Source organism: Balaenoptera physalus (assembly GCF_965194825.1).
Source record: "Balaenoptera physalus genome assembly, chromosome: 16".
Lineage (NCBI taxonomy): Eukaryota > Metazoa > Chordata > Mammalia > Artiodactyla > Balaenopteridae > Balaenoptera > Balaenoptera physalus.
In genome coordinates, this window is record NC_138898.1 from 26,302,141 (window position 1) to 26,323,592 (window position 21,452).

The following is a 21,452-nucleotide window of genomic DNA, read 5'->3' on the forward strand; positions in this document are numbered from 1 at the left end:
CCCCTTGCAGCTCAGTCTTGAAATTCACCATGGATGCTCCAATTTTAGGGGTTTTGCACATGTTCTTTCCTCCTCCGTGAGCATGACAAATAGCTGTGATTGTTATTTACTGTCTACTTAGTTTAGCCTTTTATTGAGCTAATGGATGTGTTTAGAGAACAGTGCCTGGCACAGAGTAAGCTCTCTTTAGTAATCGTGAATTGTTAATACAAGAATTCCACTGGGGCTAAAGATCCATATTCTATAAGTCTCATCCCCAGGTCCCCAGGCCATGCATGAAACACTTGGGTTGCCAATTATGAGATGAAACTGGGCGTTCAGGTTTCAGAGCTGACAAGACATGTGATATTTCATTCTCCCCAGTGCTGGCACTCATGCTCCCCTCTCAATCTCTAAGCCCAACCACCCATAGGGGTGTTGCCACTACTGGTGAGAAGGAACTGGGATTCAACACAGTTGTGCATGGAAATGCAGGTGCTACCCCAATGCCAAACTGCTTCAATACAGCAAGCAGCCTAAGCACCAGGCCCCATATTGCAATCCCATCCCATAATGCTAACATAACAGCATCTTAAATATTAGCATCAGACGCAGTCTTGCTAAGTCTTGCTAAGCACATTTTATGTCTCACTGGGCCAAAGCAATTACAAACACTCCATGTTTTTTTTTCATTTCATTGCACACAATTCATCGCCCTGCAATTAGATGCTTCAGGGAGAGCACAGGCCCAGGACATTCGTCCTTCAGCTCCCTCTGCTGGCCAAGGAGGACCTCTGTATGCAGACTCTCCCCACCAGGGAGACTCCAGGTCATATTATTCTTGCCCTTTGAGAACTTCAATGTGTTAATGGCAAATGGCCCAATTTATGGGAAAACCAAAATCTCAACTTGAGGCCAAGTCCCACAGATGTACTAGGCTGGTCCTTCATTCCCACACCTGCCTCCACCCCAGCCCACTTGTTCTGCTGTTCCTCACCTAACCTCTGGACACGTTGAGGGATGCGCTAAAGACAACATCACAGGAAAAGTATTGTTTGCCGCATTCTAATCAAAACCTGGAGGTCTACGAAGGTGTCTTCAAAAGGTGTAAGAATCAAAAGCCTGATTCATCCCCAACATAGACTCTCATCAAGAAAGATGAGTATTACAACAGGACAACTTTCAAAAATCTATGTACATGAAAAGAAGCCAGACACAAAACAGTACATATTATATTATCTACATAAGTTTGTGTATAATCCAAACTAGTCTATAGTGATAGAAATCAGAACAGCGGTCACCTACGGGGGTGGTGTGTACAGGGAACGTACTGCAGAGGTCGAAATGTTCTATATTTGGGTTGAGATATTGTTTACATATGTGCATACATTTTTGAAAATTCATTGAATCATAGATCATTTAAGATCTATGCACTGCACTGTAAGCAAATTTTTATCTTAATAAAGTATTTTTTTTTAAATATATATATGTATATACAAAAGGTGAGCTTTAAATGGCTAATATCAATAATCAAGAGACAGTGAAATCACCACTCAAAGAACTTTTCCATATCTGTCACCAGGTGACCCTGGATCCATCTCTAAGCCCAGCCAGGGATGTCTCTGCCCCTAGGACTAAATGACTGAGTCAGACACCCCTTCCTGTCTCTTCCAGGCTTCTCCACTGGAGTACTTTGAGGGTATCTTCCAGGGTGGCCACTCCTGCCCCTCAGAATCCATACTGGTGACTCTTGCACAGAGAAATAGACCAACAGAGCCCAGGTGGCCATGGATCCAGAGCTCTGGGCCTATGTGAGCCAATGAGCAAGGGAAGTTTTTGTCCTCCTTTTGGACACACAGAGTCACAGAGTCTCATCCATCTGCAGAAAGCAGGCCGTTATCTTAAAAGGCAACTGTAAAAGGAAGGGAAGGAAAACACTGTGGGTCTGCAAGCCCATGAAAGCTCGCCCTGCCCTGGACTCACCTCGGAGAACTTGCCATCGCCAAACCACTGAACCCACCGCATGCCAGACATTGCCTGACGCTTGGAGGTGGCCTTCCAGGACACCACCATGGCAGGCCACCAGGAGAAACCCTTGATCTTTCCCCACACGAGATCCCCTATTCCAAACTCTTTCCCGTCCTGCAAGAAAAACCACATGAAGGAATCGCAATGAGACAGACCAGTTGGGCCAAGGAAAAACCCTGCCTGTCCCACTGACCCCGATGGCAACTGCCTCGGAGTCCAACACAGGGCTTCCTGCAAGTGCAGGCAGAGTTCCTCAGGAAATTCCCTACCTCCAACACTTCCTGGTTGAAAATTCAGCGAGAATGGCTTGAAAATGAGGGGCAGAGCATGGGCAAGTTTGGTTGTTTGACAGGAACGTGGGGTTTTTTACATTGGATCTATAATATGTAACCTGTAACATGTAACCTAGTATCTGGAAAGATATTAACTGAAAACTCACAGGAAGTAAGATCAGAGTAAAAAACCTGGATATTCCCACCACAGGCCATCAAATGGGATATTACAAAGCCATTAAAATGCAAAAAAAAAAAAAATTTGGCCACTTGCACATAAAAACTTGCCATAAAAGGTGAGATGCCCATGGAATCATGCAGGTTATTAAAATGTATCTATAAGATCTACTCTGGGACTTCCCTGGTGGTGCAGTGGTTGGGAGTCCACCTGCCAATGCAGGGGACACGGGTTCGAGCCCTGATCCAGGATGATCCCACATGCTGTGGAGCAACTGGGACCATGCGCCACAGCTGCTGAGCCGGCACTCTAGAGCCCACGAGCCACAACTACTGACCCCGTATGTCACAATTACTGAAGCCCGCGTGCCTCGAGCCCAAGCTCCGCAACGGGAGGGGCCACAACAGTGACAAATCCGTGCACCGCAGCAAAGCGTGGCCCCCGCTCGCCGCAAATAGAGAAAGCCCCCATGCATCACTGAAGACTCAATGCAGCCAAAAATAAATAAATTAATTTTAAAAAAAAGATCTACTCTGAAGTCATGTACATGGAAAAAAGGATTTCTACATGATATATGTACATACATATACACATGCATATGTAACAAAGCCTGAGTGAAACCAACAAGCTCAACTGGTTAATTATGAACAACCCTAGACGGATTACACAATACAGTGGATTATAGACATGAAAGTGAGGCAACTCCAGTTCCTAATAAGGGAAAGAAGCAGATCAACAATTGTATATATAAACATGATGAACAGAATTATGAATTATGTATACAAGGTATATATATTTCTAGGTACAAAGATGTCATGTTCAGAAAATCAGTAATCCGATGGTAAACTAATCTGGTGCTTGAGTTATGTCTAGGAGATAAGGATGTAGCAAGGACCATGTTGCATATGAAAAATGTACTTGGCAAATGAATTCAAATATTATGATAAAAGTGACAAAAACCGTAGTAAGTCACCTCTGGGTAAGTGTTCCCTTTTCCCTGTATTCAGCCCTTCCCCAGTGGTACCTGATACTCAGTGCTGTCGGCATCTCTGCCCTCTGCGTCCACCTGCGGGGACTCCACGCTCTCCTGCTGGCTGTCCTGGGCCAGGCGGGCATAGGGCGTACTGCTGCTCTGGGGCACCACATCATCATCTGTGAGGTCAATAGTGAGGTAGGGGCTGGCAGGGGACAGCCATGGCGTGCCTGCAGATGATCCTGTCCGCCGCCTCAGGGACTGTGGACAAAAGGACACGTAGCTTGGGCCACAGCAGACCAGGTGGGTGACCAGAGACCAGTGGTACCCCCAATGGCTTCCCAAGCAAGCAGAAGTGAAGCAGAGTGAAGACCTAAGTTAATGAAACAGAGACCACCAAGGATGGTTTTCCAGGAACAAGTAAGTGTCCCTTAAGTGGCGAGAGAAAGCAACTTCCTTAAGGACAAGGACAGAATCGTTATCCTCGTCAGGATAACGAGTGATGCTCAGAGAGGGCTCCCTGGTGCCCAGCCTTGCAACAGGAGTCGAGAGTTGCTGTAACCCGTGGGGTTGCCTGAAGAGAGTCACTGAAGATACTAAGGAGACAAGACAGTTCTGGAATCAGTGGTTTGAGCTTTTTCCGAGGAGGAGTAAGAACCCAGTCAACAGGCAATTCTTGCATTCCCACCACGGTTCCATCCAGGGATCAGGCCAGGAGAGAAGTCATCAGGCTTAGGAAGAGCTTACCCAGCACCCGGGAGAGAAAGGAAAGGTAAGATCCTGAAAGGATGATAAGTGTGAAGAAAGGAAGCAGGTTATACAGCGGCCACTTTCCGTGGTGTGGTGAGAGGGGCAGATCTTCCAGTTAGAGACTGGGGGCAGGGGTCTGAGCGTCCGGGAAACCAACCCTGGTAGCTGAGAATTCCACGGGGGACTCGTCCACGTGGTTGCGGACCTGCCGGCCTCGGGTGGAACGTGGGGAGGGCCTGTGCCTCTCCCGGCTGGAGGTACTGTTGTTATTTCGGGTTCGGACCTGGAAGCAAGAGAGGATAAGCACGAGGCCTTTGGTGAATGGAGGCTGGGGTCCTAGACAGGGGGCCCAGAGGACTGGGCTTGAGAGGCAGCCTCAGGCCAACAGAAGTGAACAAGGTGCTCTAGCAGGAAGGGATTCTGGACTGGTCACTTCCCACCCAGAAACTCCCCACTTTGTGGGATAAGGGATCAGAGTGGCCAGCAGGGCTGCCTGACAATCTACAGCAGGTCCCAGTCTGCCTGGCACAGCTGAAACTGGCACCTGCAAATGGAATTGAAAAATAAAATCCAAGTTTACTCTCAATCAAACACTTTTCTTTTCCAAAAGCATTATTACTATTGTTGCATTCCTCCTGAAGGTACTGGATCACCAAGACGGATGAGAAGCCCTTATGCTTCCTTCTCAAAAATGGCATGAACTTGGGTGTTGCAGACCTGTGTTCAAATCCTGCACACAAGAGTTAATGTTTAACCTTGAGTAAACTACCGGCGTCTTCTGTCACCTGTAAAAAAACGGGATGATACACATCACATGGGTGAGATTATCAACTGCACCTGCCATGGTCACCAAGTGTCAGCCTGCTTTCTAACAGGCTGGGTGACCATGAGCAGTAATTGCCTTCCCATTTCCAGATTTTAAGTCATAGAATCCACCTACAGAAGCGACTCCCAAAGGTAACTGGCAGTTGAATCATCCACTTGCAAACTATCACCCTTGGGCACTTCTTAGAGTGCTTCCCAAAAAAGTAGAGAACTGCCACGTGAAAACCTTCACAATGATAATTCATGAGCTTTGCTATCATTTTCCAATTTCAAAACATTTGTTCAAAGTTCCCCCAGGGAGATCCTGGACAAGGTTTTTAATGCAGGCTGATGTGTGGTTGAAGTGCCTTGGCTTAGGGCTGGCACTTACAGCTGGGCTTTCTGGCCGAGTCCTGGTTTCACGGAAGAGTTTTGGCATCACTGGAGTGTCGGAGCCATCTCCATCTTCCCCTTCGCCATCTCCATCGCCCGTCAGATCCTTTACAAATGAAACATTATGAATTTTAGGATGTCATATAACCAAAATAGTTTTAAAATGAAGAGCCAATCATATAGAAAACAATCATAATATTGGTCTGAGTGACTTAAAAAGATTTTCAACCTCATTTTGTTCAAAAAATATTTTGCAATGGCTTACCACATGATCATGAATTCAAGAGAAACCTTGGTGGAATTAGAAAACCAAAGAAATGGTGTCAATGCAAAGTGCATCGTGAAGCCTTCCGTGCCCACACCATGGTTAGTCTAGCTCGCTGTGCGCAGCAGGGAGACCTGGTCCATCTCCACGATTAACAGTGTCTGGGAGAAACCACAGGCTCAAGGAAGATGCTTCTTGATACAGTGACCAAGAAGAAATGGCGCCAATCCTGTGTCAAGTGCATGTCCCATGCTGCACACCAAACCCAACAAAAACTGCGCATGAGAACCAGAGCAGTGGTGAGTGGCTCGAGGTCTGGCCGGAGTGTTAAGAACTTGACTTTCACTTGCCAACTAAGGCCTCGAGTGAGTCCGTTCCTCTCTTTAAAATTGGTACAACGGTTCTTCCCTTATAAGGGAAGAACAGGCTTATAGTGAGAATCAAATAATGCACGCGTGCCCACGGCAGGGCACAGAGGAAGTGCTCAGAGACTAAAACAGCTGTTCTGAGCCTCTGATCCAGCACTGTCCCTTCCCAATTCCCCACACAGCTCTCACTCCTCATCATCTGGGTGCCCACTTGTTGTCCTCCATGAGGATAAGAGAAGCTGTATGAGGGTAGGTTTTCATTGGTCCACAACTTTTGTCCATGACTTTGTCCCAATGCCTGACACTGGTTCCTTGAAAAAGTAACCGAATTGACAAAACTAATATGATTAATAGGAAAACAGAAGGCGTAAATAATGTCAGGAGTGAAAAAAAACATGGAAAAACTATAACTTGGAAAAAACTAATCAAGCAGAAACACTGATATTGCAACAAGTGGTAAAAGATATTTCAGTGATGGTTGAAAATCCACTAAAACAAGCCAGGCAAATTCTTTCCAATGTGAAAAAAAAAATCCTTGAGGCCACATGGCCACACAACCTTGCTATCAAACCGGACACAGATATATTACAAGAAATAAATCATACATTCATTTTACTCATGAATAGATGCTAAAGTACATCCAATTTAAAACATACCACGAGCAAGTTGGACTCATTCCAGGAATAAAAGGACAGCTTGCTACAGTAGAAATTTATCAATGTAATTGATCATCCAGATTGAGAAAAAAATAATTTCAAAAACTTGGCAAATAACAGCAGCAAATGGCATCCTAAGTGAGGCTGCTGGAAGTCTTCTGTGTGCCTAGCAATGTTCAAATTCCTCATTCGACAAGTATTTACTGGGTACCAATTTAAGTGGGCCTCAGGTTCCCTATTTGATGCAAACCAAAGAGAATTCCCCTGAATCACAAAAAGTGAGAGTGGAGCGGGTACCTGAGTATAACTTAGCAGGCTGGAGACCTCCCTCTTGGACAGTCGTGAGCTTGATCTGCGGCCTGTGGAGGAAAGAACCAAAGTCTGCTGAGGAAGGGGGAGCCGCCAGGCTGTCCTGGTCTCTTCTCTGGGCTGTGGCCTGGGGTCTCCCTAAACCCAGTGGCATCTTCAGGGGTTAACTCCTAACCCCTCGGGACCCATAGTCCCCTCAATGTATTAGTAAAGCAACAGGACCCAAGGCCTGCATGAAATAGAACCCGAAACACTACTGAAGGTACTCCTGACACATTCCTTCCAGAACTGTGCTGCCCCAGTCAGTGGTCACTAACTCCACTTAAATGAGCATTCCAGTGCCTGCCATCGCAGCCACATTAAGTGCTCACATGTGGCTCCTGGCTGTCGTAGTGAACAATGCAGAAATAGAACACTTTCACCCTCTGGAAAGTGCTATTGGACAGCACAATTTGAGGAGTTCTCAACAGCAGGATGGGACAATACAGGGGTTTCCAAACCAGCTGGGCCAGAAAATCTCAGTGGGGAGGATCCCAAGGGATCTGATCTGGGAGCAGCAGAGGGGAAGGCAGGAGAGGGTGGGATTGGCAGCAAGCCTTAGACGCTCCCTGCCTGAGTGTATTTCTTCCCATAAAATTCACAGGCCCAGCTGCTAGGGGAGAGGGGTGCCCCTGTAAAAGGGCCAAAGACCTCAGTCTATCTATGCCGCGACCACCCCCATGTCTGGAAAAGAACAAGGGTCATCGCCTTGGGGTCACCTGCTCAGAGTCCCAGCTGAGGTGACAGGAAAATAGGGAGGCCAGGGGCTCTGCCTCCATCCTCTTCCCTTCCCTGGAGCTTCCCCAGAGCCGTGGTATGAGGCTCTCGCCCCACAACCTGCCTTGAGCCTGCTCAGAGGCTCGTGTGCCAGCTGTGGTCCCCAGTGCCTGCCCACCCGTCCTCCCCACAGGCCAGGCCACCTCTTCCACCTCTTCCACCTCTGATCTCCGGGGTGCTGATAGCCTCCAGGATTGGGGGCGAGGGCGCGTCCTTGGAGTCGGAAGACTGGTCACTGCAGCCCCCGTTGGTGAGGATGGAGTCTTCCCTCCTGCTGGTGTCCTCCTCTCCGTTGAGTTGTCTGGTGTCTCCCTTCATTGTTTCCTGCGGGAGGGCCAGAATGATGAGGGTAGCAGGGAAGCAAGGGCACAAGGGGGCAGCATGCCCCCAAACCTCCCGCCAATGGCTCCAGGTCCTCAGGCCAAGAGAGGCCCCATGACTTGTCCTCAGGGTGATACTCCCGCCCAAGGACCCCGCCCAGGCTGCCCCCCATAGCCTGCCCCCCTCACCAAACTCGGAGGATCGGGACTTGGTTCCATGTGGCCACTCGACCTGAAGGCTCAGAAGCCAGCACCCAGGACAGAGGAGGGAGCTGGGCCGTGGTATGAGGCTCAGGCTGCTCTGTGCAATTAGCCGGCCACTTCAAACAATGCCATCTAGGGCCCGCCTGCCCCGGCCTGCCTGCCGCCAGCCTTGGTCCCCTCTGCCCCTGGCCCTCTCTCCCTGCCCAGCCTCTGCAGGGCCTCAGGAAGCCAGTGCATTATTTTCCCTCCTGACCCCTTTGTTTGCTCTCTCCCTTCCCCTCAATCTCCAGGTCCTCTTCCCACCCGCCCCCTCCTCCCCCACAGAACAGCTTCTCTCCTCTCCATGGCAGCACAAGCCCCGCCCCACCCCAACCTCAGGGGCCCATTGGTCTGCTGGCCTGTCGCTCACTCTCGTCCTCCCTTACCAGCTGGGGCTCAGAGTCCCAAGTTCCCAAGAAGGGAGGGATGGAGGAGACACAGCGGGAAGGACTGGGGCATTTAACAAGGGGCATGCTCCCCATCTGCTCCAGCCACACCCCACCTCTGGGCCTTTGCTTCCCCACTGCTGCCCACCCTGGTAACTGCACCATCACTAGGCTATTCAGCTAAGACCAGCTCGGGCCAGGTCTTCAGTGATGCGTTGGAGGGCTGTGCGACCTTCGACCTGGCCCACTGCCTGTGACATGTTGGCCTCAAGAACCTGCACCTTGCTCTCATTTATTCCTCCTAATGTGACTGTGGGCCCATTTTATAGAAAAGGAAAACTGATACACAGACCTGATTAGTCTCCAAAGTCAAAAAATCATATATAATAGACCTGAAACATTGTTAATCAACTATACTCCAATATAAAATAAAATTTTTTTAAGAAACCACATGTAATCGGAAGGGTGAGGCCCCCAGGCTCCCATTCCTTTGTTTCCCCCAAGCAGCTCCAGTATTTGGTGCCACACTGTCCTATCCTGGAACCCTGCTTGGGAAAAGTTTCCCCAGCAAACGGCTGCCTATGGGGGCTGATCACTGCCAGCCCCTATTCCCCATCTTGGAGACTCACCACATGGTGCCTGATGACCAAGCTAGCCTCCAGGGTACCTTCCAGAAGTATCGTCTAGGCTGCAAGCTGCAGTGGTGACGCTGGCACCATACCCACCAGGGGGCGCTGTGGGGCTCACTGATGAGGCCTGCAGTGCCCCACTGTGGATTTGCAATGTCACGTGGGTTCTCAATTCCGTCCTCTGCACAGGTCCATCCCCCAGGTACGGGTGTGGGACAACTAGACCTCTGCTAGTCCTCATATGGCCCAGGGGCCAGGGAATCACCCCAGAGCTGGTTAGAACTGCAGAATCTCACGCACCTACTAAATCATGATCAACATTTTCACAGGATCCCTGGGTGATCAATATGCACATTAAAGAAACACTGCCTTGGGAATTCCCTGGCAGTCCAGTGGTTAGGACTTAGCGCTTTCACTGTGGGACCCTGGGTTCGATCCCTGGTGGGGGAACTAAGATCCCGCAAGCCACTCGGAGCAGCCAACAAAAAAAAAAAAAGAAAAGAAACACTTCCTGGGTCACAAATGTATACACTGATGTAGTTTAACCACCCCATGTGGTCCAGGGTATGTATGCAGGTTCACAGTTCCTGGTGTTTTCTCTCAACACATGTTAAGGACTCTCACCAGCCCCAGGGAAAAGGAGGAGCGCCTGACCCAGCTACTTCTCAGCCCCTTTCACTCTCAAGCCCCGACCCGGAAGAACAGGTTGTCTGACCTATGGCCAGTTCCTGTGAGTCCAAGTGGCCAGTATCCCAGGAAAACTGCTGGAGTGTGGTTCAAAGTAATGATTAATTTCCAGCGTTTCGCCTCAGGCCAAACCAGTGAACTAAATAACTTGGGTGGCCTGGCAGGGGGTGGGAGGCTGGGCCATGGGGTACAAGACACCAGGAGGGTCCAAGGGGAGCTCTGTGGAGGGGGTAGGGGCAGACAGGGCTTCTAGTGAGCAGCTGGTATCAGGTCAGAGGCTGAAATCAAGGGACAAGACTTGCCTCTCATCTGGGACCCAGGATTCCCTCAGACAGCTCCCAACTGGATCAATGGGAGTCTCGCTCCTAGACAGACCCATTTGGGGCCTGCAGCCTGGAGCTGACAATGATTAACTATGACTAACCACCCTCAGGCTTCCCCAGGGCCTCAGCAGTGCTAACTTGTCCACCAGCCTGCCAAGAGGGATGGACAAGTGAGCAGAGGTCCTTCCCAAAGCCAGATCTCAACATTCAGGAAAAATCCTGCCCCTAGAACCTAACCCATGGCCACTGGAGGAAGACTCAGGAAAGGAAACCAACCAGCTGTGTCACCAGCTACCTGGGTGCCCTGGGGTGAGCTGGGCATGTAAAATAATTACTTCTAGTGGCATAATTCAATGTGATTTCATTAAAAATTCCTTCCCTGTAGTTTTCATTACCCTGGATTTGCAACGACATTAGCTACACCACACACACCAGCGTCCAGAGCCGGCATGATTGAAAGATGCCCAGCTCAGTTTCTCTCCCGTCCAGGTTATACACAAGGCCAGAGATCCAGCTCCAGGCGTGTGCTGCTGCTGGTCCTCAGCCTGGAAGCCCTCCCCATCTCCCATCTCCCTGTCACATACTCAGATTTCAAAAACCACAGTTCAAAAGCCAGGAAGGGTTCTCTCCTAGGTCTCTGCTTCAAAAAGTGATAATCTGGCCCTCTCCATGTAGATATACAAATCCTCTCACTTGATCATTTTTTTCAGCGTTTACTACTATATGCCAGGCACCTTTTTGTGTTTTACCTGTATTAATTCATGCAATCCTTACATGAGGTACATATTATTATCCCTGTATAACAGATGGGCAAACTGAGGTTAGGCAACATAATACATACTTGACCGGTGAGATTTGTTTAAAGGTGCTCAAAGAGTCCAGGGAAATTAAATAAGAACACACGAATTTTAACTACATGCTCTTGGCAACAGGAAGAAATTAGCACCAGGCATTGGTTTGTAATGGTAGATACAAATCTCCCTCATGAAGCTGTTTGGCTTGTAATGAGTCAAAATTGGCATTTCCCAGATAACATGGCCAACACAAGCCAGCTGCTTCATCTAGACTGATGGTTCCAGCGCTGGAGGATAAACTGGCCGGATTACCTCCCTGACAGAGGTGGCACCTTCCTAAGGGATTTTTCAGCGGGTCTCACATACCAGCTTCAGGACAGCCTTGCCACTTGGCTGTTCTAACAGTTCCCAGGCCCCTATTGTAAGCTATAGGCAGTACAAACCTCTAACCCCTACCCCATCCTGAGGCAAGCCCTCTCATCAACCTGCTGTCAACAGGCTCAGATGAATTAAGTCACCCAGCAAAGTGGCAGCACCAAACTCATGCCCAGGCAGTCCTGGGCATGTGCCTGTAACTGCTGTGCCCGAGACAAGTTATGAACAATGCACCATCTATCCCAGGGTCTACGGGAGCCCTATGGCTGAGGGACATGATACACCAGCTGAGCATTCACCTTCACAGGAGGTAGTGGTCCGTCCTCGTGATGCAGGTGAACTCTGACCCTTCCCCAGAGGCTGGGGTCCAGCACGTGACTTGGGGGTGGGCAGCAGTGCCGGGTGGGCTCACCAGCAAGGCTCCTCCTGCAAGGCCCTGCCTCATTAGTGCAGGGTGCTTGTGTCCCGACTGAACCAGGTCAGACGTGTCCAAATGCAATGTGGCAGACAGAAGAGTGGGTGGCACCCCTAATTAGACTCAGGGAGGAGGCCCAGGGACTCCCCCCCACCAACCCAGCTATAAAGCTGAGAAGTGATGTCACTCACTTCTTCCAGGCTGGCACCAGCAGCAGAACTATTTCCCTGGCACCTTGTAAATGTTAATTGCATTAATTAAACTCACAGTGCAGGAAGGGGGGAATGGTGGGCATGATGGCGAAGTGGTGGAACGGGGGTGGCCACTTGGGCATCCCTGCCCATGGTTAGTCCACCCAGGGCTTAGAGATTTGGTGAAGTAAAAAGGGAGAGGTTGAAAGATAATCCCACCTCCCCTGTTTAAAAAATTCCTTCTCAGCCTGTGGGAGGGATATCTTGACTCCTGACTCCTGCCCTTGAACTACTCAAGCCTTTCTTAGCTGTTCCCCAAAAATAGCTGAGATGGAGCAATCAGTATGTACCTCACAAAAAGAGCTACTCTTATGATCCCCATTTTGCAGATGAGTAAACAAGCTCAGAGGAAACAGATCAGCAGATTCCTTGCTGAGGCTTCCAGAGTGACTAAGTGATGGAGATTGAGGCCTTAGTCCAGAAGTCAGATCTTAAAGACATTTTAAAACGATGCGGTAAGCATAGTTATAAAAGGTAAGCCCAGGAGGGACAGCTCACCCAGGTGAGTGGAGAGGGAGGCAGCCAGGCAGCAGCGACAGTACCAAGTCAAGGAGGCCAGAAATAGGCTGCCCACCTGGCTGCACACAGAGCACAGGGTCCCAGTTCAGTGCCTTTGCCTGATCTGGGATCTCCACTAAATTCCATAAGAGATCAGATTCACAGGAAAGTGGGAAGAAAAAGTCCTCACTGTCTTCCTCAAGCCCCAGTTTTATAGTCTGTGAAATGAAGTGACCCCACCTAATTCCTAGGTGGTTGGTGCTAGAGATCCCAAAGTAGATGACAAAACCTTAAAACCTGGAGATTATGCTTTCTCGTGTGCTGTCTTGGCAGACTTCCCAGTTCTGTCTCACAAAAGGAAGCATCCCTTCATCCACGATGATTCCAAAGTCTGGAGAACTGCTCAGTGCCTCTGGGTCATGGCTACATGCACCACTGTCATTGTACAGTAATAGCCGGTCCTTGGCATATTTATCAGAATCATCATAAGAATTGATCCCAGCAGGGGTCAAATTGGACAAGTAAAAAAGTTGACTATGAGGATGTTCCTTGCAGCATTGCTCATTAATAGCAAAATACTAACAAATACCTGGATGTTTGTCAATGGATTGTGGTAAAATCATATATCATTACCTTTTAGATAATTCACAGGAAAACCTAGGAACGTACAGACAGATCTGAAATGATATGGCAGCTTAAACTGGAGTTTGGAGCCAAACTTTTTACCCTATGTAAACAAAATGCAAGCAACCAGCCCCCTTCCCCTACAAGTTATTTGGGAAGCCCTAGGAAGGACGTGCAGATGTGGACAGGGAAGCCACAGGTCACCCAGAATGACAGGTGGGGCATGGTGAGACGCAGAGGATTCTGGGAGCTGCCATGCCCACTCCTGTGGCCTTGTCCTCCTTGGCAAAACCAGAGCCAAAGCACCCTCTGCCCTCTTCCCAGGGGGTAAGGGAAGAAAGGAGATCACTATTCAGAAAAGCTACACCCTCAGCTCTGCCCCTCCCAGCAGGCTGCATCTGTTGCTTCAGCCAATGTCTTAAATCTCAGCCCATCTACATACCAATGCCATGGGAATATTGATTCAGCCTTGAAAATGGCAATCTGACAGTATGATCTCACATGTCAAGTGTCTGCATCCTGTTACACAGGATTCTACTACGAGGAATTGACTCACCACAAAGCTCTCACCAAAACCTGTGGGCAAGATCGGCACTGTCTTTCTTTGTTGTAGCAAAAGCTGCAAACAAATGATCAATAGGAGACTGGCTAAATTATATGCAGCCACACCGGGGAGACCACTGAGAAGCAAAGAATGGGGCAACTGTTGCTAGATGAAGCCATGTAAAGTGAAAGTCTGCCCAACAATACAATCCCATTTGTTAATTCATTACCATGGGCATTAAGCAAAGTTCCTCCAGCATTTTTCCTCTAACTGTAAAAAGTTAGGTCTCTCAGGAAGGTAGCTTGTGGGGGAATGGACAACCATATCCCCATGTTACTTTCACAATCAGAAAGTCAACTTTAAAATGTCACTGCCCAAGAAACATTTCTTCCTTTGAAAATGTTCAAGTTTAGTTAACCTTACGTTATTTGTATATGGTTTGAGGTAGGGATCTCAATTTTCCCTATAAGGAAAGCCAGACACATATAATAACTAGTACGTCTCAACTCCACCTCTTTTATAAAGTTCCTGTATATAAATGGGATGTCTCTGGGTTCACTTCTTTTTTTGGTATTTACCCCTTGCAACTTCTTTTAATCGTGGTAGCTTTATAATAAATGCTCATACCTCCTAGGACAAGCCTGCCAACCTTATTGAGAAGTTTCATTGATTTTCTCCTTAAAGGTCTTGAACATCCCTTAGTTTGGGTTTTCTTGTTTCTAGTTCCCTCTTCTGGCCCTTCGATTTCTTTTCTAGGGAGCTTAGCACTGCACGTTAGACATCATTCCTAGTTGTTTCCATGAGAGGACTTACAGATTAATCAGAAAATTAGTTCTTGAGCATTACTTATTTTTAAAAAATACAAAAAAGAAAAACTAGGTGCAATGTATGAGGGAAGTGGGGAAAGTGATGAAAAGGTATGAACTTCCAGTTATAACTAAGTCCCTATGTTATATCCCTATGTTTGTTACTATGTATGTAACTAAGTCCCTATGTATGTTACTATGGGGTGTAACATACAGCACGGTGGCTGTAGTTAACAAAATTGTATTGTATCTTTGAAAGTTGTTGAGAGTAGATCTTAAAAGTTCCCATCATGGGAATTCCCTGGCGGTCCAGTGGTTAGGACTCCGGGCTTTCACTGTGGGGGCCCGGGTTCAATCCCTGGTCGGGGAACTAAGATCCTGCAAGCCACACAGCACAGCGAGACCAAAAAAAAAAAAAAAGTTCTTTTTTCACAAGAAATAAAGTTGTAACTATATGAGGTTAAAATGGAATTGCATACTAAATTGGCTTTTTTATAAAAGCCCATGATATCTCACATAAACGGCTTTTTGAAAAACTAGCCACAATTACCTGGCAGGGGTTTGGGCCCGCCCACCTCAACGCAGTGGTGAATCAGGCCTGCAGACAAAGCAGTCAGCAGACAGGTACTCCAGAGCATCTTAACCCAACTGCATCCTGCCAGTTCTGTGGGTCTAAGCCAGGTGGAGGAGGCAAAGGGCTCAGAAATTTCACAGCATTTCAATGCAGATTCCACTCCCTGCTAGCTGTGCGGCCTTAGGTAAGGGTGACAATATTTAATATTGAGCAGTTACTCTGTACTGTGCTTTCAGCCCAACACATAACATCCTAGGACAGATCAGGACCCTGGAAAAGGCCACTCTTATCCATTCAGATAGGAGTTCCTGCTATGCTTCAGGAACCATGTTCAGCAGAAGCATCAAAGGCAGGCAAGGGCCAGCCAGCCCCTGCCCTCATGGGGTTGAGGTTAGGAATTGGGGGGTAGGGAGGGCCAGGGGACAGTGGAGATAACAACAAGGTAGGTTCACCCCCAAAACCTGTTCTGCTCTTCTTACACTACAGAGGACAAGATTTCACCCACACCTCTATGCACATTTGCTCAGAATTTTCCAAATCCTACCATCCTGCCTCCCATATAACCCAGAACAACCCAGAAAATCCCTGCAGACAGCACCTGCCTGTTCAGGCATCTCGCCTACCACTGCATTTCTCACCGTGTCCCAGGTGAGGTCTCCTGCTCACCTGCGGTGTCCCCTCTGGGTTTCAGTGCCGCAGCTACAGGACACTCAGGCTTGACTGAGGCCTGCTTTTGCTGCTTTACTCAAGTTACACAGCACACATTCATGGAGCCAGGATGTCAGGGGCCCCAGCATTGTGCTGAAGAATGGGAACACTGACCAAGAAGGCATCATCCCTTCTCCAGGAGCTGAAGCGCAGTGGAAGGCCCTGGCTCTGGCCCCAGCATGCCACCATTTGCTACAGGAAGCAAACGCAACGGGAAATAAATGCTGCTTAGGAAGCGCAGTTAACCTCAGAAGGTGGGGCTGCAGGGAGGGATGGAAAAGAAACAGGTAGGCAACCACTTCTCCACCAGGGCTGCAACACAGGAGACCTGATCAGGGGGAGAGATTAACACCAAACTGAGAACTCCCCGGTACCTTTTTCCCACAGCCAGGCCTGTACATCTCTCTGGGCAAGGCACTAAAGATTCCTCTGCTACGGGGAATAAGACAAACCAGTATCAGAGAACTTCCTTCAGATTTTGGGAGACCCAAAGACAAGTTCAAGTCCCTATCCCACAAAGAAACCCTCCAGTTTAAGTCCCACAGATGATTTCGGTCTCTCTCAAGTATGGAGATAAGTTTCAAAACTTAAATATGAGAAATGAAAACAGTAAAAGCAAACAAACAAAAAGACATACTCAGAAACATTGTACGGAGCACTAAACGCTAAATGAAGAAGATTCTCAGGGAGATACGGGATGTGTCCAAAAAACAAGATGAAGACATCATTACAATTGGCATTTGTAGGACAAGAACCCTTCAAAACATAAAAGCTGAGGACACGAGCAAGCAGAACTTAAGGACAAATGGCCAAAATTCTACCAGGCCAGCAGGCACCACATCTGATAAAGAGTAGAAAAAAACAAGGGATGCAATGGCTCAAGGAAATTTATTCCCTCAACTTCAGGAGAGGAGTCCCCAACGATGTTGGGCCCACTCCTCCCGTTATCTCCTCCTCCCACACACCTGGTCAGCATCAACCTGTCCCCAAAAGGAAATTTGTTGGTCAAGGACATTTCCCCACGGATCCCTCCCACCCATCAATTATCAGTCATTTCTGAAAATGCACTTCTAACTTCCTGCTCATCATAATCTTTCAATGGCTAATTCCATCTGCTTGGGAAGCCGGCCCCAAAGGTGACCACAGTGCCCTCGGGCACCTGCCCCAATTGAGCACCTTTCCTCACCACTCTGTACTTTCCTTGCGTTCTCATCCCTTCATTTAGGAAGGGCTGCTGGTCCTCTCTACGCTTTTATCCACTTCTAGAAGAAATTGGGAAGACCCCCTCCCCCAGTGAAAGCAAAACATTCATTACGTTGGGACTGTGAGATTATAGGCCATGACCCGTTTTTTTTCTTGGCATCTGAAGACGGTAAATTTGATTTTCATTTGTATCTAACACAATAAAAGTCATTTTTTGAAATATTCCAATTGCCTACACAAAACAGGTCCTCCTCACTTTTTGCTTATTCCCTGAGGAAAATCTCAGGAATGCTAAGCAGGATTGTTTCTCTCAAGACGTAAATAATGACCACTTGCTAATATTTCAGTATTTACCACATAATGCGACATTTATTGAATCCTCAGTATGTGCACTTTTTAATCTATGGCGTCTCAACTGACTTCAACATCCCCTGGAATTGGCCAACAACGCATCCCTATTTTACAGATGGAGCAACTGAGGCTCACCACCAGCTTATAAACTGAGTGAACAGGAATACAAATCCCGATTTGATTCCAAAGCCCAGGCCCCGTGAGTGTACTGACTCCAATGACTAACATGACCTAGAGCATAACAGGCTTTTTTCAATACTTAGGGCCCCCACCTAACTCATTTTGTGAAAGTGCACCCTAAGGCTTGCTAAGCTAAAAGGCCCCTGGATTCCATTTCGTCCTCCTACCAACTCTACTGGGTGTGTGTGTACTTGTACCCACTTCACAGAAAGGTAATCCAGCACAGCAGCCCCACGTGTGGGCTCCCTCTGCGTTTACCAGGCCACTTCCCTCAAGCCACAGCCAGACACATCTGAACACCTGGACTGGGCTTGTTCCCTTCTGGAAGGACAAACTCTTGGTCCTGGGATACTGGCAGATATGAAAGTTCTGAAAAGCACTAACCACCAAGCTGCCGAAGTACCTGGATCTCCCCGAGTTCCATCAGCTGCAAATTTTTCGGCCCAGTGAGAACATCAGCCCATCACTTTACAAAGAGCATGCCGACGACACGAGGAATTCTGTAGTCCTCCAGCCCTGGTCCACCATGAAACTGAAAAATCACCCTAAATTCATGATTTTAAAACTCACTCAACACCAAGAGGGTGCCTAACCTGAGATCCTGTACCTCTCAAAGGCTGAGGTGGAGGCACTTGCCATGCTGTTGGACCAAGAGGAGTTTCAGATTCAGTGAGGACCATCTCAGGTGAAATTGGAAAGTATCTGAGCCTGGAGGCGGGACAGCTGGCAGGAGAGCTGGTCTGAGACAAAGGAGTCAGTCCCACGGCAAGTCTTCTGGGAAGGAGAACTTGCCCAAAACCGCCCCCCCACCCCTCAGTCAGGAAGCTTGGGGCTGCAGTAAGAAAGCGCGACAGGCCCCTCTGGGTTGCAGGCCCCACGTGGCTGGAGGAAAGGAAGGAGGGGAAGCAGTCTCTCCCAGCCCCACCTCCCTTGCTCCTCCCCTTCGCCCCCTGCAGCTCCCAGATACCCTCCTCCCCTCCTAGCCAACATTGCAAGGGGTGGAGGTATTGCTTATGGCTCTAAGGAGCGGGATGCAGCCAGCCCCAGCCCTGGGCCCTTTGTCTCAGCCTTCTCCACCCTAATGGGGAAAGGGAAAGGATCTCACTTAGCTCTACGCCTTCAAGGTAGGCCCCAAATTTGGGCGGAGGTGTAAAAATGGCCCCAACCCATAAAACAAAAACATGTTCCTTTCAAAAAGGAACAAAGGCACTCCTTCCTGCCAACTCCCAAATTGAGGACAATGATTTGGAAAAGCTTTCATAGCTCAGAGGAATACCTTGGTGGAGGAAGGCAGGAAAGGACGGGCCAGCAGAGGTGCCTCCCTTCATCCCCAATTCTCATTAATGGCCACCCTAAAAAGAGGGGCTAGCGGTTAATTAGTACAATGTCAACATTCACCACCTGCTATGCCAAGCACTATCGCATTGAGTCCTAACCCAAGCCTAATGTGATAGGGGCTATTACCTCTGTCAGACATCTGAGGAAACACTGAGGGTTAGAGGTTAAATCACGTAAAAACTAGTTTCGTTCTTACACAACTTGGGGTTATCAGTACGATTGTTCCTATTTCACAGATGTAATAACTAAGGAACAGAGGGCAACAGATTTACAGGGACAGATTTAAACACATGCCAAAGACCTATGCATTCCCCTAAAAGAGGGCAGCCTGCTTCTTAGACCACACACTAGATAATGATGCCAAGAGTGGCAAGCCTTTATTGAGGGATTACTGTATGCCAGGCCTATAAAATAGGTAGCATCATCTCAACGCTGGAAGAATTAAGTCTGCACCTGGGGATTCCAATGGCTGGGGTGCAAGAAGTCACAGTAGTCCTGGTGGCGGAGGGCAGAGGCAGGTCGGCGTCCTGGGCCCTGGAAGCGAGGGCCCCACCAGGGATCCCAAAAACAGTTACCACCAGTTCACCAAAACTCACAGCATCCAGAAATCAGGAGGCGGAAAGTCAGAAATCATAGTCTTGTCCTTAATTCTCTTTAATTCATACACATCTCAGCTTGAGGGGATGGGGAAGCACAACGGCCCAGCCAGCCTCTTTCAGCCCAGATGATAAGGGAAGGAGGCCAAGTGGAGGCCCAGGCCTGGGGCTGGGCCCAGAACTCCTGCAGCCCTTCCCTGCCACAGGTGAGTGACTCCAGCGGGGAAAACCCAGGCTCAAAAGCAACACTCCGTTGCTAACTTGCTAAATCGGCCGGCTCTTTCCCAATTTCCACTTTCTCCCCTGTGAAGTGGGACTCAACACCCACCCTCCCTCGCCGAACAATCACACGGGCACGGAGGTACTGCTGGATGTTTTCAGGCCTCAGTTTGCAAGTTTGGGAAGTGGGACCAGCCTGACTCTGGAAGAGGGGAAAATGGAAAGTGAGCCCCCAGGGCAGGCAGCGTGGCCGGGGCAGGGAAGCGCCGCCCCGGACCGGCTCCTCCCGGGCCAGGTGTGCACAGGGAGAAGGTAGCCTCTCCCGAGGGCATCCCGGCAGCCCCGCAGCGCCTCGCTCTCCGTAGCTCATCTAGGGAGGACCCCGCGAGCCCGCTCCTCTGGCACACGCCCCCGAGAAGCGCGCACACCCCGGCCCACCTGTTCGCCCGCACCCATCCACAAGCTCTCTCCTAGCCCTGGGACGGAAAAGGAAAAAAAAAAAAAAAAAGTCCCTCGGATGAACCCCCAGGTACAAGTCATAAAGGACGGACGCTCACCTCCTTGGCCGAACTCTCTTCTATTCCGTCCCCCTTCCCAAGGAGGCTCCCTCTCAAGCCGAGGCCAGGTAAGAATACCCCTCCCCATTAACTCCACTTCTCTCCAGTGGGAGACTTCCTCCCCTCGGCTCTAGACCCCAGGAAGGCCGCCCATCGCCCTCCCTGGGGACGAACCTCTTTCCTCCGCTGCGTCTCAGGAACACAGCAAGTATCCCTTCCACTCGTATCGCTGTAAGACACATGCTCCCCGCCCATTTTATCCTCCTTGCCCGTTTCCCCCAAGTAGGATCAGGGACTTCTCCTCCCCAAGCATGCCTGGTCTCCAGCCGGATGGGAGCCGCCTCCCCAGAAGGTCCCGGAACGGGATTCCCTCCCTGCAGTCCCGGGACCCCGCCGTTATGCCCTCCCCCACCAGCCCACGGAATCCTCGGGCTGGCGAGCCTCCCCGGGGCCACGGGGCGCTCACCTGCCGAGAGCCTGGCTCGGGCGCGGCTCCGCGGTCGAGCCGCGGATCCGGACAGGCTGGCGGGAGGCCGGCGGGCGGCCGCGCAGGGCGCTCGGCTAGCGAATCTCCGGCGCCGATCGCCGAGCTACGTTTACTTGGCCACTTAACCCCCGCGCTGCCGGCCGGGCGCGGCGGCCGCCCGCTTGCCCGCCTGCCGGTGGGCCGGTGGCGTCCGTCGGGGGGCGCTCGGGGCGTCCACGCGGGCTGCAGCCGCCGGGCCGGGGGGGGGGCGGCTGCTGCGAAGAAGCGGCGCGGGCAGGACCGGGCAGCTGGAGTGGGTGGGGAGGGGGCGGTGCCGAGTCCCCTTGTAACCCCGGCCCGACACTCGCCCCGCCCCCGCCCGGGGGCGCCCCCGCCGCAGCCACTCAGAGCCGGACCTCGGGCGCGGGGGGCGGGGGGCGGGGACGAGGGAAATTTGAAATCACTCCGGAGCCACCCCTCCGCTCCTCCTCCACAGGCGCCGCCTCCCGGCCCCCCCGGCAGATTAAGTCACCACTGGCATAACAGACAGGCCTTCAAGGGGACCCCGCAGACG

General features: G+C 49.9%; 1 protein-coding gene across 9 annotated transcripts in view; it reads right to left on the minus strand.

Annotated features, from left to right (window-relative positions):
* Positions 1 to 21,093, minus strand: part of DNMT3B (DNA methyltransferase 3 beta) — a 38,228-nt gene extending 17,135 nt beyond the window's left edge. For 2 of the 9 annotated variants that reach the window (XM_082432137.1, XM_082432139.1), the window contains exons 1-7: positions 20,879 to 21,091; positions 7,935 to 8,115; positions 6,964 to 7,025; positions 5,376 to 5,483; positions 4,338 to 4,463; positions 3,482 to 3,691; positions 1,963 to 2,121 (exon numbers count right to left, since the gene is read on the minus strand). In XM_082432137.1, coding sequence (XP_082288263.1) covers positions 1,963 to 2,121; positions 3,482 to 3,691; positions 4,338 to 4,463; positions 5,376 to 5,483; positions 6,964 to 7,025; positions 7,935 to 8,109 — 840 coding nt within the window. In that variant the 5' untranslated portion in view covers positions 8,110 to 8,115; positions 20,879 to 21,091. Of the gene's footprint in view, positions 1 to 1,962; positions 2,122 to 3,481; positions 3,692 to 4,337; positions 4,464 to 5,375; positions 5,484 to 6,963; positions 7,026 to 7,934; positions 8,116 to 20,878 lie in introns of all 9 variants that reach the window. The other 7 variants (XM_082432134.1, XM_082432133.1, XM_082432132.1 and 4 more) reach the window with 7 other exon arrangements.
* Positions 21,094 to 21,452: the final 359 nt, after the last annotated feature.